This window comes from Thamnophis elegans, chromosome 1 (assembly GCF_009769535.1).
Source record: "Thamnophis elegans isolate rThaEle1 chromosome 1, rThaEle1.pri, whole genome shotgun sequence".
NCBI lineage: Eukaryota > Metazoa > Chordata > Lepidosauria > Squamata > Colubridae > Thamnophis > Thamnophis elegans.
This window is the reverse complement of record NC_045541.1, coordinates 156,114,764-156,130,457: the sequence shown is the minus strand read 5'-3', so window position 1 is coordinate 156,130,457 and position 15,694 is coordinate 156,114,764. Positions and strand designations below refer to the sequence as shown.

Sequence of the window (15,694 nt, the reverse complement as noted above, 5' to 3'; positions counted from 1 at the left end):
CATAAGACTTATTTTCCCCACTCATAACTGTAATTTTGTAAAACACCACAAAAATCTGGCTTTTGTTAAGTCTTAAATCACCTAGCTTGTATTCTTAAGAATAGTCACATTAAATATTTTTATGTCCTGAACAACATAATGAATTTTCACTTCAAGTATACGAAAGTACATGCAAAACTATACGCAATAAACATTCTGAATGGCCTGTTTAATCTTGTTATGGCAATTGGAGAAAATTCTCAGGTGAGAAGGCTCAGTTGTAGTAAGATGTAAAAATTTCTGCTGCTTGGTTTTAACATACATCTAACAGCTTTTATGGTAAATTTCACTGCTGTGCTGTTTTTATCTTGAAATCTCATACATGAGAACTTCCACCATTAAATATTCCTTTCCAGAATTCTTAATGGCGAAAGGACCAACAAAACTGCTAAGATTCAAATCTCCATGCACCAAGTGTTATAATAACCATTTATTTGATAGCCTTAAAGAGCAATGCTGACTTTAATTCACAAACTAAACATTGGATTCTGGTAAACAGCTTTGAAATATGAAGAATAAAAAAGGAGTCAAGAGATAATACTGGAATACTATTTTATTTCCCCCCCCCTGTAAAATGGCTTGTACTTCCAAAACATACAATAGTTAAATTATGTTAATATTCATTCACACTGTTGTACAAAAGGCCAATTTCACAAATATAATTCAGAACATTAACAGCTGGTAACACTCTAAAGTCAATATTGCCATTTCCATCTTTCAAGTGGATTTGTCCAAAATAAAATCTCTAGGAATGGTTTTGATTAATGAGTTCTATCTATGTTCCTTACAATTTAGTCTTATTAGGCAATGAATTACCTAACATGTTACATTAAAAAATTAAGTTGGATAATTATTTGAACAGCTTATTTTACCAGGATGAGTTTCTTGCATATTTGTTTACCAAGCCTGATCAACAGCTAAGATAATATTTTCAATATGCTGTTCCTATGAAGCTGAGACTCCCCTGCATGTATTTCTGAGAGGTGTTTTTTTTTCCAGTAAGATGCCAAATGATTGCTTGCTCATCATTACAGATATCACCCCAATTTCAAACTAGGCAATCTTGAATATATTTTAGAGCAGAGGTGGAAAATGTGGCTGAGCTACAACTTGCATTATCCCTCTCTACTATAGATGTGGACTGATTAAAGCATTATCTAGTAATAGATAATAGTGAGCTGAAAATACCATTTAAAAGAGGCCCAGATTCCTATAAAGATTCCAGGGAACACTGTTTTCATAGGACAGAATGCCCCAAAGCCTGGCTAACACCCAAATCAATCAATACCCACTCTAGTGTGCAGACTGGTGGTTTTCAGTAGTTATTTCTAGGTGAAGACGGTTATCAGGAAACTTGTAATCAGATAAATTCAACATTAAAATAATGTATAAAAGAGTCTCCAAATCTAAAGTATCACTTATACAGGTACCTAATATGTCTAACACAAATTTGTCTTCAGTTTTTTGGAATAAACCAATAATATACATACATTTTGCCTATTCCGAATTATTTAAAGATATAAGACTTAGAATCATTTAAGACTCTAAGGTTACTATAATGGTTTCCTGCATAGAATGGATTTTCTGTAGGAATGTGCAAACTGTACCATGCATGGAACTGTGTTGAGTAGCCAATATTCTAAGTGAACCATGCATGTTTTGTAATCTTTGGATTATATATAGAACAAAACAATGCTGTTCCACACATTAGTTTGCGGAAGAGGGAGGAAAATTGGAGGCAGGCAGGCAATTGGAGTATGACACCCAGAGCAACCAGAAGGGGGGCCTTACCCTACTCATCCCATATCACTCCTGGATCTTATGGATTCCTTCTAGAGTGTTGTTTCATCCAAAATTCAGAGCAATGAAATGTTTAAACAACATATGTTCTATTTCACACATATCTGAAGTTTGATGCAGACCTGATTTTGGTGTGATCTGTTACATGCCCAGGTTCTTAAAATATTTTTAAACTAATTAGTAAGTCACCATTTTGTAATACAAGCCCCAATTCAATCCATGACACTCCTACTCAAAAGTATTTTTAACACCAGGAGTTTGAAAAAGACATCCAGAAATGTATGTCAAAACTACTGTAAATAAGACTGCATTTAAAATAAGTATTATCGACTACTGATATTCACATGGAAGGGAACTAGTGAAAATATTTTTTTCCTCTAACAGCTTCTTGGTAATTATCCCAGCTGTTGATGCAATCTTTCATGAGTCATATTTTCACCATGACTCTGGGCAGGAATTCATCCTGATCACTAACCAGCCATACTGATTGCTATTAAAATAATATAATGCCAATAACAATTACAATACTTTGATAACCAGATGTCTCACATATCCTATATACCATGCACCGCCTCCTTTTAAGTCCTCTAGCTCCTGCTTCTGTACTTACTAGATGTACTCACTAAAACTACAAGATGCCTCTCAATGAAGCAAAGATATTTCTTTGTATAAGATATCTCAACAATCTAGGTTGTTTTATTAAAGAACAACAGCTTTCCAACTAATTAAAAACATCACCTTAAGAACAATTTAGGACTATTTAAGATTTTTTAAATGAAAGGAAGCTACTATCCTATTTCAATGTTTCAGAGATATTTGACCATAAGATTAACTTCAGTCTTTTTAAATATAATTTTTGGGATGAATGCTAAGCTATCAATTTCTCCAATCAGATTCAGATCTGTAAAAGCCCATGTACTGAAGGGAAACATCTGAATTTGCTTGAAGCAATCTCCATGGAACAGTCCATTACAGGGAACTGAATGGCTTAACATTCATAATCTCTTTAGAGAATTATTAATTGTTCCTGTGCCATTGCCTGGAAACTATAAGAAGATATAAGCATAAACAAGAAAATGGATATACAGTTGGAATATCTGAAGTCATTTAGACAGTAATGAATTAGTGTAGTAAAAATGGATAACCACATTGCTTTTAGTGCAAAACACATAGGCAAATCCATCAGCTGACAAACAATTATTGCTGTTATGGAACAATGAATTGTTTTAATGGCATTAAAAATATCTGAGGTTTTGCAGTTTCTAAACTGGCATTGTTTAATGACCCATGGTAATGATAACTATATATGCATATAATAAAATGTTCTTATTTACTTAACAAAAGGGAGGGCAACCATGTATTTTGACTTATTTGCACAGGTCAACCTGTTCAAATGTATTTTGCATTTGCAATTTTTTGACTGATAGAAATTTTTAAAACCTTATGAAGTTTCAGAAAAATCTAGCATACTTTTTTCCTGAAATTCTAATTGCAGGGACAACTAAGACTTCAGAAAGTCTGCTGTTCATAAAGAACAAAATACATCAGCAATGAAATAAATAATTATTGGGTTCTAGAGTAGAAAAGCTAACACAAATACAGAAACATTTCCTCACTGACTACAGTATAAGAGGAGGAATTGTCCAGAGAGACTTACAAGGTGATCAATTAATATTTTATACAGACATTAGTGGATCTCCCAACACAGGTTAGCGTGACTTGCACTCTTTTAAATAAATATTTATCAAGGTATTTATTGGAAAAAGCAGGGAAGAGAAAGTTTGCACATGCTTCAAATTCATTTTATAGGGCGTTTTTCCTCAACCTGGCATCCTTCAGTTGTAGCAGTACTACATTTCCAAAAATCTTTGTAACCTCAAGAACTGAGTATCCTTGAGGTTAGAGCCTCAACACATCTAGAACTATCAGATTAAATAATCTTTTTAAGGTTAAAGGCTCCTATTTTATTTCAAAATATATAAATGTGTAAGTTTTATTTTAGAGAAAACCCATTGGAATCCATCGCATAGATGAATTTCAGATATCTCAAGAAATTTTGGCCAGTTCCTGTATATACTTTGAATCTATGTCCAATTGGGTGGGGTGTCGACATCATGCAAATATTAAAACAAAAGCATTTCAACTTCCCCAAATATTTTGGAACAAACATCAGACTCGTGCTTATCTTTTTTTAAAAGTACCAAAACATTTCTAAACTACTTCATCACCAAGGAATGAGTCAAGATTCTCAATCTGACATTAAGAAATTACAGAAAAAAAGGTTGATGATAGCAAGCACCACTGCAAACATTCAAAAGGGTGCACAGAAAATTTTGAGGAGCATATATGCTGGTTGAATTTGCATGACACTTCAAATTATAAAGTACCAATCACATTTTAGTTTAGAGTGTTGTGCAATTTAATCTGGTGAGCCCTATAAACCCATAGAGTTAGGTGAAGCGTGATACAAATATGTCCATTTAAGTCAAATATAGACTGTAAATGACTGATTGAAACAGTACACTAACAAATTCATAGCTCTTTGGGGAAAAGTTCAACATGAAATGAGACAGTCATTTAAAACATGCAAAAAAGCCATTCAGTGGCTTGCTTTGCACTGGAATTGGCTTGTTCTTACAAATGCACACAGTTTTCAATGCTCCTTTTCACCCCTTCAACCTGGAATCCAAAATAAATATCTTCTATTTGTGTCTGGCAAGCTTGAGGCACTGAAGAACCATCATTGGATGGTTTAGATTGGAAAGAATCAAAGGATTACTAAACAAGAATTACATTTCAGAGGAAGAACATGAACATGTAGCTTACAGGCTTATTATAAGCAAAAAAAATGTTTTCCTATATGAGGAATGAGAGTTGTATAATGTGAGCCAATAAACCAAATTTAAAATAAGACACAAAGCACACTTTGAAGTAAGTTTGTATAACAAGAGTTTTAAATTCTATTCAGACAACACTGACAAAGAGACTGCTTCAAAAATCTTAACTTGTAGAAAATATTATTGCTGACAGAATTCAGGAGAACAATATCCAAAATAGTTTTAAAATTCCAAAAGCTTAACAGAGGAAGAGACTGAGAATGCTCTTTAATAAATCGTACTGGCAAATTGTATAGGGAATTTTTCATATAGCCAATAGCCCTCTGGAACAGAAAGAGAAGCAAATCGAATTCTGTAATGTATAAGGAAAAATGGGATTCAGACCCCCTTCCAGTATGAGGAAATATGGAACTGTTTCTATACATGCTGCTCAGATTACAAAAGGATTCAGAACTGCAGAATAAGTGGGCTCATATGACCTATTAAAAAGCAAAATATATATCTGGAACAACTTTCATTGCTTAAGCAAATAGTAGAGCATAGGATCTCCTTGTATATACCTTGTATATGAAACAGTCAAACATGGCAACCATGTTTCTTTTTTCACATTTTAAAGTAACAAGGAGAATAGTTTTTTAACTGATTTTATAGCATTTCACCAATTAACAAGAAGTCGTTAAAAGGACTAAAGTATCTGTATTAAAAGATAACAGCTAAGCAAGATTTGAGTTACATGTTTTATCAGGAAATCAGAGCAAGGTGCTATCTTGTTTAGAAGGCACTAAGATGAAATGTTTTGAAAAGAACTGGCTCTCCCAATCTATCACATGGGCTAGGCAAGCTACAGTGTGGTACTTGATGTAATATACTGCAATAAGTAAAATCCTTTCAGACAAATTATTTCTAATTAAAAATACTGAACTTTTTATACAGGAAAAGTGTATAAAATCAGCAAATAAAAACAAATATGTCAATGGGCATGGACATGTGAAGTGTTTAAAAGGTTAATTGACTATTATTATGTTTTAACTATGAACAGGCCAATTAAAGTGTATGTCTGTGTATATATGTATGTTATATTAAAATCATATAACTTCTATACTTAACCAAGGACAAAGTAAACCAATGGACTGTTCTGCATTTTAACAGATAATTCAAAATGCAAGATTTACTTCAAGATATGCAATTAATTTCTTTCTGGTAGAGACTAATTTTTTCATGGCAATATGAAAAATTGAATAAATTTGATAGCATGAGTATAAAACAAAAAAATGGAATTTCTATACCAAAACAACAATAAACTACATGTAAAATAATTCTTAAAATGAGCAGTAATTTGTCCTGTTTCCTATCCACCATTCCTGCCATACTAAATCAAGAATTTCAAGTTACTTAAGACAGGAATTGATCCTAAACATTTAAAGGGGTTTTTTTTAGATGCAACTTCAAAATTAATAAAAGGAAGAAAAGAAAAATAGCAAACCAAACATTAACAAGTCAATAGTATTATTAGAAAAGATTTGCACATTATGGGAAACATAAAAGAAGCAGGTGCTACAAAATCACCTATTTTAAATTATTATTTCAAAATGATTAACAAGAATTTAAACATGTGAATTATGCAGAATTTTCTGCAGTTGGTTAAGACTGAAGAGGGCATCAAACTGATTATAAGCTCAAGGGGAGTTTGTGTGTGTTCTACAAAAAATTGTCCAAAACTTCCCATTACTGTAGAAAGTGAAATTACTGAGAAACTGGATTAATAAGTTTCTACATTTTCTTTTGCTCACGGTCTCAGACATGCAAGGGCAAGTTAATGCAAGTAAAGCCAAAAGGCAGAATTAGAAAGAGACAAAACTGTTAAGATGGTACAAATAGGTAGATATGCATGAAAAGTACAAATGACACCAGATGCAAAATTGAAAAAGACTTGTTATACATTGTGATTTACGGCCACTGAATTTAAATGAGATAAAATTTAGCATCACTACACGGGTGGGAGAACCACTTTGCTTCAGCCATGGTGCTGCAAGAGCACCATAAAAGAATCAGACCTAAGCAGGACCATCCAAGCTAGGAAGAACATGCATGGAAAGATTATTAGCGCATGATAAGAGCCATGGATACTATGGAAAAAGAAATATGGTTCTTGTCCTACTCTGATAATTGACCTAATACTAATCCTTACAGGACCATTCTATGCTGTGTAAATTTACTAAAATGCAGGGTAGAATGATAGTACAGTCCTTGCTACTGATAGGTAACAGAGTTGGCTCAGAAGAATCAGAAGCAAAGAAAGAAATGCTCATTTTGCATACACTGTCTTAAACTTAGGTTGGAGCAAATAACCTGTTCCTCAAACTTCCCCTATTAGTTTTACGAGCATTGTTTAACATAGCAACTTTTATTTGAAGAAAAGAAAAATAACACAGAAAGTCACCCACAACCAGAGATCCCCAACTTTCAAGTAACTATGTCTCTTGGACAGCTATATTAGACAACACTGCAGAATCTCATATTATTTTGTGCTATATTGATAAAGCCAACCTTTTATTTCACTCTATGTTCAATGTATTAAGTGAATATTCACCTAGTTTTATCCCCTTTGAGATGAATTATTCAAGTTAACTATATTGCAAATGAAAAAGAGAGGACAAATTACATTCTGTATGCTTCTTTTAGATTGAAAAATATGTGTTTTAAAGGCTTGTCATTCAAAGTGTAGAAGAAAACATTTCTGTTAAAAAATCCAATATTAAAAAAATCATTAAGACACTGGTATTTTTCTTCTAATCTTACAAATCTTACAAATATACTACAGCTTAACAAAAAAAAGATGTCATCATGAGCATGCTGCTGTTCCGCATGCAATGCCACTGATAACTGTTTGGTTCCAGATATCAAAATAACTTCACAACCCAGCTGCTAATCCCACCCCAAAGCCCTCATTAATAACAATCTTATTTTAAAAAAGGTAAAATCTAGAGTTAGTGGCAATTCTTTATCTTCACAGTAAATTGTTAACAAAGTGAGCTGTATAATGGTCATCTGTAAAATGGCATTATCAGTCAATTGGACCCTGAAAAATAAGTTTGATGCAGTTCTGATCTCCAGTCAGCTGGGTAGCACAGAAAGGACAGGCAGCATGGAATGCGTGAGTACCATGTGGCAATGGGATCTGAGACCAGTATTTGGCAGATTTTTCTGAGCACACATGCCCACAAGGGGTGAAAGCATAAGTTGGTGGACCAGCATCAACATAAAAGCCTGCCTCACACCCAAGCCAAAGAGGAACATATGGACCAACAGTTCTGCACATGGGACATTCACGCTCATTGGCTTCTGTATCACTGCGGTGTCCCCAGTTATGATAACCATGGACATGGCCACAGCTGAGGTAAGCCCACGGTTGTTTTTCTTCTACCACTTCTTTACGGTTAATGCTAGGAAAAGCCAGTGTATTTCAGTCCACGGGACACTGGGCCTTGCAGCATTGATTTCTTCTTGTCGTAGAGCCTCTATGTGTTTCTGAGTTGGTGTGTGAAATAAGCCATCTGCTGTTCTCCACAAGAGTGTGGCCCCACATAGATCAATGAGAGAACCATCTTGTAGGATGTTGGTTTCATTTTCCACCTAAAACGCCAGGCAGAAAAGAAGAACAATTGAAAATGACTCCTGTCGCAATGTTCCCCCACACTTCTGGAAGTAATGAAACTTTCATTCTCCTCTTTAACGTCTTATATTATGATAAGCCATCCAGCCTTCTCACTCAGACAATGACATCTGTACAATAAATATTGTATGCAAGAGCTAGAGCAATGGGCAATTGTGTTTTTATTATTTTAGCAGTTTTTTTTCCTAACTTCTGCATTTTAAGAACTGTGAGCTCATTCTACTAGAATTTCCTTGCCAACACACATCCCAATATCAGTCCATTTGATTTATAAGCTGCCCCATTACACGAGTCTAATAATTAGTCCTAAAGGTTTTAGTTTAGTTTAGTTTAGTTTTGGTTTATTTGTATGCCGCCCTTCTCCAAGGGACTCAGGGCGCGAACAACTCAAAGGGAAAGGGAACATAAACAACAGTACACATAATTAAAATACACGAAAATCACACAGCCATACCAGTCGAGAGGGGAGGGGAACTCATCAACCTCAGGCCTGCCGGCACAGCCAGGTTTTGACGGCTTTCCGAAGGCCTGGAGAGAGTGAGGGTCTGGATCTCCGTGGGGAGTTCATTCCAAAGGGCCGGAGCTGCTACAGAGAAGGCCCTCCCCCGGGTCTTTAAAGGTGGTGCTTTTTCAACCATGACCTGGATGACTGAGAATCTCCATAGATTTATCTCCGTCATTTAAGTGACAGAGTTCCATTCCAATGACCTGATGACCATATGATTTAACTTGGTCGTTGGAATGGAACTCCGTCAGTTTGAGGAGTGGCTGCAGATGATGAGCAGTTAAATGAGGATTGGCTGCAGATGATGAGCAACACTTTGAATGCCACCTTTTTGCCAATTAGCAGCCAGTATAGCTTGTGGAGCAGAAGTGAACCTAGAATGTTTCAAGGTATACCCATATCCCTTCACAACTCTACAATCTGGGCCAAATGTGGTTACCCATAGTCTTCAAGGGCAGCCCATCTATATAGCACACTGCAACAGTCCAACTGTATGAGTAACTTTATGTAGTACCTCCTGATCCAAGAACGATTCTATCTTTATGTAAGCTGCAATGATTTTCAGTCTGCCTCTGGGTGCAACTCGGGTGCTAGTTATCATCCACAAGGCCCAAGGTAATGTAATTTGTAGGATTTCTCAACTCTTAGGGTCCCCCCACCCATTTCACCAGATCCAGTAGGTTAGGCAAGCTCAAGATATTACTAAACAGTGTGTCTAGCTGGATTTCTTTTCCCACAAATCCCTGTGTGGCTTCTCATTCGGGAATAAAATGATTCTATTGTAAGGGTTTTCAGATGGATTTATGTTTTTTGCATTCTTATTTACTGCTGCAGAGTTTTTATGTTGTCCTGTTCGATAAGATTTTTTTGAACAAACTTTACTGTTTGTTTAACTAAAAACCACTTCATTGTTCTTTAAAGGCTAGAAATAATTTTAAATCATGTTTTTCATCATTAACTTACTAGCTTGCCTCTTTGTTGAGCAGATCTTGTTTCCCGTAGAGTATATATCACCGCAGACTGAAATTTCTCTCCAAACACCAGGTTTCGATTCTTCAGTGAACCCTCCTTTAGGATGCATGACTAGAACGCCATTAGTTGTTAATCCATCCATGTGTCCATCTGGATTCTTCCATTTTGCTGCTTTTTCCTAGACAAAATGCCACAAGAAATAAAAAATTAATTTTTTCAGGCTTTCCATACTTGAATTACCAAGTGCCTAATACAGCCAAGTATTAGCAATCACATATCAAGGGATAAATAGAAGAATAAGAATATAGCTTGGAATCAAAAACAGATTAACTTGGACAAAATGCTGTATAACTAGTACTATTTTTGCTAACAAGTTTCCTTTATTCATTTCAGAAAATATGGTTGTCTTAATTACGGGCCTTCCAATAGATCATATACAGCAGCCTTTTTTTGGCTTCATCTGTAAACTGCTTTAACATTTATTATGAGAGATGCAGAAATCACATTAGTCAACAAATAATATGCAGTTGGAACAAATTATCTGGGATTAGTAGGAAGAGGAGAAGATGAAGTCTATTTTGAGATTATAGCAATTAAAAAAGAGAACCAAATAGTGTTTTCAGAGAAATGGACAAATTCTTTCAAAGCAAAACTTTGAAAGCAAGCACTGTTTGTATTAGTGAGTCAAACTTAGCTCCCATTTCTTGCTTCATTTTTTTTTACAAAATAAAAATGCTCCTCCTTTGTACCAATACCTTTGATAAATGATCTTATTATGATCTTATTATATTATTGACTGGTTTTTTTGGTTTTTAACTCTATATAAAACTAAACATATTTAAGGTGCTCATGGGTGGCAGTTGGCAGTGATGGGAGCAGCATAAACATAGCCAAAACCAGAGAAAGCAAACAAACAACCAGCCAACCTAGCAAACTATCTATTTCTATCTGAAGTTCTGGAGAATTGCTACTAGTTTAAGTCCACAATATTGGATAAGTCGATTAAGGATTCTAGAACACTCTGCATGGGTTGCGTTTAAAGACTACCCAGAAGGTTCAACTGATGCAAATGCAGTGACCCTGGTGCTCATAGCTGCTTGCTATTGGACAGACATTGTATCTATTTTGGAAGCCTGCGATGGCTTCCTATCAGCTTTCAAGTGCAACTTTTAATCTATAAAGCTTTCTATGGCTTGGTGCTGTGTTATTTTCATGTCCACATCTCTCTGAAATCAGCACAACCATTTTGATCATGCTGGGAAAGCAACATTTTTGGGATTTCAAGGTCCAGTTGCACTGCTTTCATCACCTGCCCAATTCTCTGGATGTGCTTTTAAGCCCAAGCTCTGGGAGCTTCTTAAAACACAGTTTTCTGGAGGTGTTTGGGGGCTGATGCCAGATGCCTTTTGAAGGGCAGATTTCTCTATTTCCACCATTGGTTTTAGTTTTCATTGTTATTGCTGGTTTTATCTTGTGAGTCACCAAGAGTTAGTGTGTGATTGTAGTGGGATGATAACATGGTATATAAATACACATATAAAGTATGACTATTTTCAGAACTCTTTGTTCCTATTTTATTAAATGGATGGATTTGCAAAAAAAAAGCCATCGCTCTGAGAGAAGCTATTATCTGAAGCAGCCCTTCATCATATGATATAGAAGTCATGTCCTCACTTATGTAAAAACCTGGTATGCTCACCCCAAGGAATATGTTTTTGGAAGAGTCAAATCCTGCAGCAAATATTCTGGCTGTATACGGTGCATTCCGGTCACAGACAATGCGGCATGCAAACCTGGAAATAGTACTTTGGGTGATCTGAGTTTCATCGCTGTTTTGGCTTCCGGAAATCGTATCTGTTACAACAAAATCTATGGGGCTCTCTGTTGATCTGCCAACCTGAAAGAATTAATAGTATATAGAAAATCCTTAAGTGAAGCCCTGTGAACAAAACAACTGAACAGTTTAACTGTACTTCACACAAGCCCCGCTCCCCGCAAACTAGAAATGGGCATGGCTTACATCAGTGTTTCTCAACCTTGGCAACATTAAGATGTGCGGACTTCATCCCCCAGAATTCCCCAGCCAGCATGGGGAATGCTGCTTCAGGATGCAGGTCTCTTATATTTAATCACAGTTGGGATCAGAGCTTGAAAATTACAGTTAATCCTTGACTTTCAACAGTTCATTTAATGACTGTTCAAAGTTACAAAGGCACCCAAAAAGGGACTTATGGCTGTTTTTCACACTTATGACCAGTGCATGTTCACGGTCGTATGATCCAAATTGAGATGCTTGGCAACTGGTTCATATTCATGATGGTTGGGGTGTCCTGGGGCCATGTGACCACCTTTTGCAACCGTCTGACAAGCAAAGTTCACTTAATAGCCATGTTACTAATTTAATAGCTGCAGTCATTCACTTAACAGCTGTAGCAAGAAAGCTTGTAAAATGGGGCAAAATTCACTTAACTATCTCACTTTGTAACAGAAATTTTGGGCTCAACTGTGTCGTAAGTAGAGGACTACCTGTATTACATTCAATTAAATAACACTGCACTTGATGTACTGTTAGATCCACTTAGGAATGCCTTATGTTCACAATAAATATTGCAAATAGAAGATAATTGCATACAGGTAGTCCTTAACTTATGACCAGTCATTTAATGACAGTTTGAATTAATGACAGCCTTGGAAAGGACGCAAAACTTTGCATACACGCACACACCAGTCACATGATCACAATCTGGGTGCTTGGCAACCTCTTTATCAAGTCAGTGGGGTCAATGGGGAAGCTAGCTGGGAATGTTCACGCTGCTGCCCTTTGCTGAGAGGATTCCTTCTTGTCTCTGGAGGGTGGCTGAAAGAACTCCCTGTCAAAAGAGTTCAACTCTATGCCTGCTTGGATTTCAGCAGAAAGCTCTTTTAGCCAACCCCCAGAGAAAAAACTCCCTGCTGAAAGATTTGAGCTCTGTGCCTACTTAGATTTTGGCCTGTTCCAACATCCAAGCAATCACAGAGCTCAAATCCTTCAGCAGGGAGCTTTTTCAGCCAGCTCCCAGAAACGAGAGGCAGCCAAAATCCAGGCATGATTTTCAGCCTCTGAGCGGAGACGCAGCATGATAAGGTAAGGAGTGAAGAGTGCCTCAGGTAGATGAGGACCAGTGCATGCCCATGTGAGTATCTCTCCTCAGGGGCTGAAAATAATACTTGGATTTTAACAGGAAAGATTTCCTACTCCTGAGCAGAGACACTCCAATGCAGCGCCTGCACCAGACCTTCCAAGGTCTTCCCCAACCCCCTGAGGCATCCTGCATGACTTTCCCGGGACTCTGCTTAACAACTAAAAGTGCCAGGGTTATGATCATTGAGCAAAACAATCATGTGAGATTCTGGTTCCAACTGTGGTCATAAGTTGAGGACATTTGTTTTGCCTATGTGCAAGTCCTCAAAAATGTTTGTCCCATTATGTTTTATTTAAGAATATGCTATCACAGTATATTCGGTTTTGATAGCATGGACTTGCTACAAAAGTATGAAATATCTGAAGCCTACATACACTTTTTAAAATCTGTGCCTGAAGTATGTTTTTTCAAATAATATTAATAGAATACTGCCACAGGTGCAATTATTGTCTAGAACTTTTATGTATTTGATTCCCCCCACTTTTCTTTAGTAGAAGACTCAAATTAAAATAAACAATGCTCTATATTCTCCCCTCCCCGCCCCCAAACAACTGTTCTGTAATACAGTTTGGTCTGATAAATTACTTTATTAAGTATTACTTTCTAGATCCATTTTTAAAAATTCATCTAGGCAACTCTCTGGATAAAGTAGTTCATTAAGTTACAGGAAAACATATCAAAACGTAAAACTATTGCTGGAAAAAAATTCAATTGTATTTTTTTAAAAAAAAAACATTATTTGCCTGGTGAGTTACCTGAAAAAAACACTACACTTCCAATTTCATGCATTTTTTGCCATTCAGACATGACACTACTTTATCTGATAACTTTCATTCTAATAGGTGAAAAATGAGAAACATGTTGCCAAACAGTGTTTTTTTTCCCATTTGAATATCCATCTGACTAACCTTGTCAACTATGAGACCAGTGTTGGAAATATGCTCCAAAAAACAACTAGGTTGGTAACAGACAGGAAGGAGGGACAATCCCCTCCTATCTGTAGCCCACGTAGAAATTCATGGTATCTTTTTAATGGCCTTCTGTCAAGCAAATTGGTGAAAAAGTGGAACAATCTGTCCCTCTCCAGCAGTCCATTACATTTCCATTCCAGTTATGGAGGAAGAGGCTGCCTGTCCTAGCATGGAAATAAAGTGCACTGGCAAAGAGGGAATGGGGCAATCCAATCTGTTCCCTTGCCTCCGAAGCAATTCCTGGTTGTCCAGGCTACCAAAGAAGGCTTAATACCAGGCTGTATCAGATAGTTGCCATAGTGAAAATATCTAGCTCAGGGCTGAGGTTCTTGGCATTCTCTGAGCTTGCTTTTCTTCTTACAGACATTTCATTACCAAGATAGGTAACATTATCAGTGCACAGAGGAGGGAGATTATTGATTGTATAGGTGAGGAAGCTTGTCCGACCAGCCTTGATTGAGGCATCACTTCTTTCTGGATTGCTTTTGAGTTAGTTATTATTTCTTCTATGATTGTTCTTGTTTATCTGGTGTGGTTCAGGTTTACATAGGTTTTGTATTAGATACTATCAACTACCTCAAGATTGTATAATTTCAGTATGCATTATCACTCTCAGAAAGCCCTAGCTGGTTCAGGACTGCTTATCTTGTGGTATAAACACTTTTTGTTTTACATTGTGGATTAGAGTCAATGTATAGGAAGCATTTAATTGCTGAAGACAAGGAGGATATGACATGATTAATTCCTAGATGGGAGACCTAGTCTTATGAAGCCTGTCTGAACTTTTCAAAAAATAAATAGGAGATCAATTTAACAAATAGCACTACATGTTCTGAGCTTGGAAAATCACTGAAGTAGGAGAAATCATTTTAAAAAATCCAAAGAAAAACTTGAATTCATTTATTTCCAAACGTATCTTGAAAATTAATTAAGGGCTTTCCAGATGGAGTGGGGAATTGGGGTGCTTCTGTGGATCTGCTATACTAGCCATGTACACTACGTGGTGTCCATGGACACACTTTCAAGATAATATTGAGAAGACCAAAGTATAAACAATGCAGCTATCACTAGTTCTCATTGAGAGAGCTTTCAAAAATGCTTGAATAAGATCAATCCAAATTCAGGAACATTATTCCTGAACTGCTCATGTGTTAACCAACTAATTTTCAAAAGCATGATCCATTAAGTACATAACAGGAAACATGTGTATAATTGTTTAAAAGATCTGCTATAAAAGGATGTTTTAAATATTCCACATGAAAAACTCTTCAGGGGCAGAAAATGCATGGAAATGCAGTTACATATCACTATCTTGAAAATATTTTGCTGCATGCATTTAAGTTAGGAAACTACACAACTGACCACAGCTTCCTAGTGTGCTTTCCTGTAACTTGTAAGATAACTACGAAATAGGTCTCTTTTGCAATTATACATAAACTATATTTTTCTATACAAAGACTGGACAGAGAAGCAATTAACATTCTTCTTCAGCAATTGCAATATTTTAATTTTACAGATTATTTCACACCAAATTTATAAAATCTGAGAACAGTGCAATACTAGGATCAATGGCAATTAGCCTTAAAGGCAGTGTGACTGTCTCTAAAAGGCCTCTACTAGGAGGCTAGTAGGCTTCCTTGGGTAGTTGGTTGGTCCTATGAGACTGCTGGATTAGATGGTCCAGAGGTCAGATCCAACATGGCAGTGCATGTGTT

General features: G+C 36.3%; 1 protein-coding gene across 1 annotated transcript in view; it reads right to left on the bottom strand.

The window, feature by feature from the left end:
• Positions 1–574: 574 nt before the first annotated feature.
• Positions 575–15,694, bottom strand: part of PELI2 (pellino E3 ubiquitin protein ligase family member 2) — a 55,731-nt gene continuing 40,611 nt past the window's right edge. Inside the window, 5 exon segments of the mRNA XM_032236190.1 lie at positions 575–8,156; positions 8,159–8,309; positions 9,818–9,863; positions 9,865–10,004; positions 11,526–11,723. Of these exon segments, the coding sequence (XP_032092081.1) occupies positions 7,741–8,156; positions 8,159–8,309; positions 9,818–9,863; positions 9,865–10,004; positions 11,526–11,723 (951 nt within the window). The 3' untranslated portion in view covers positions 575–7,740.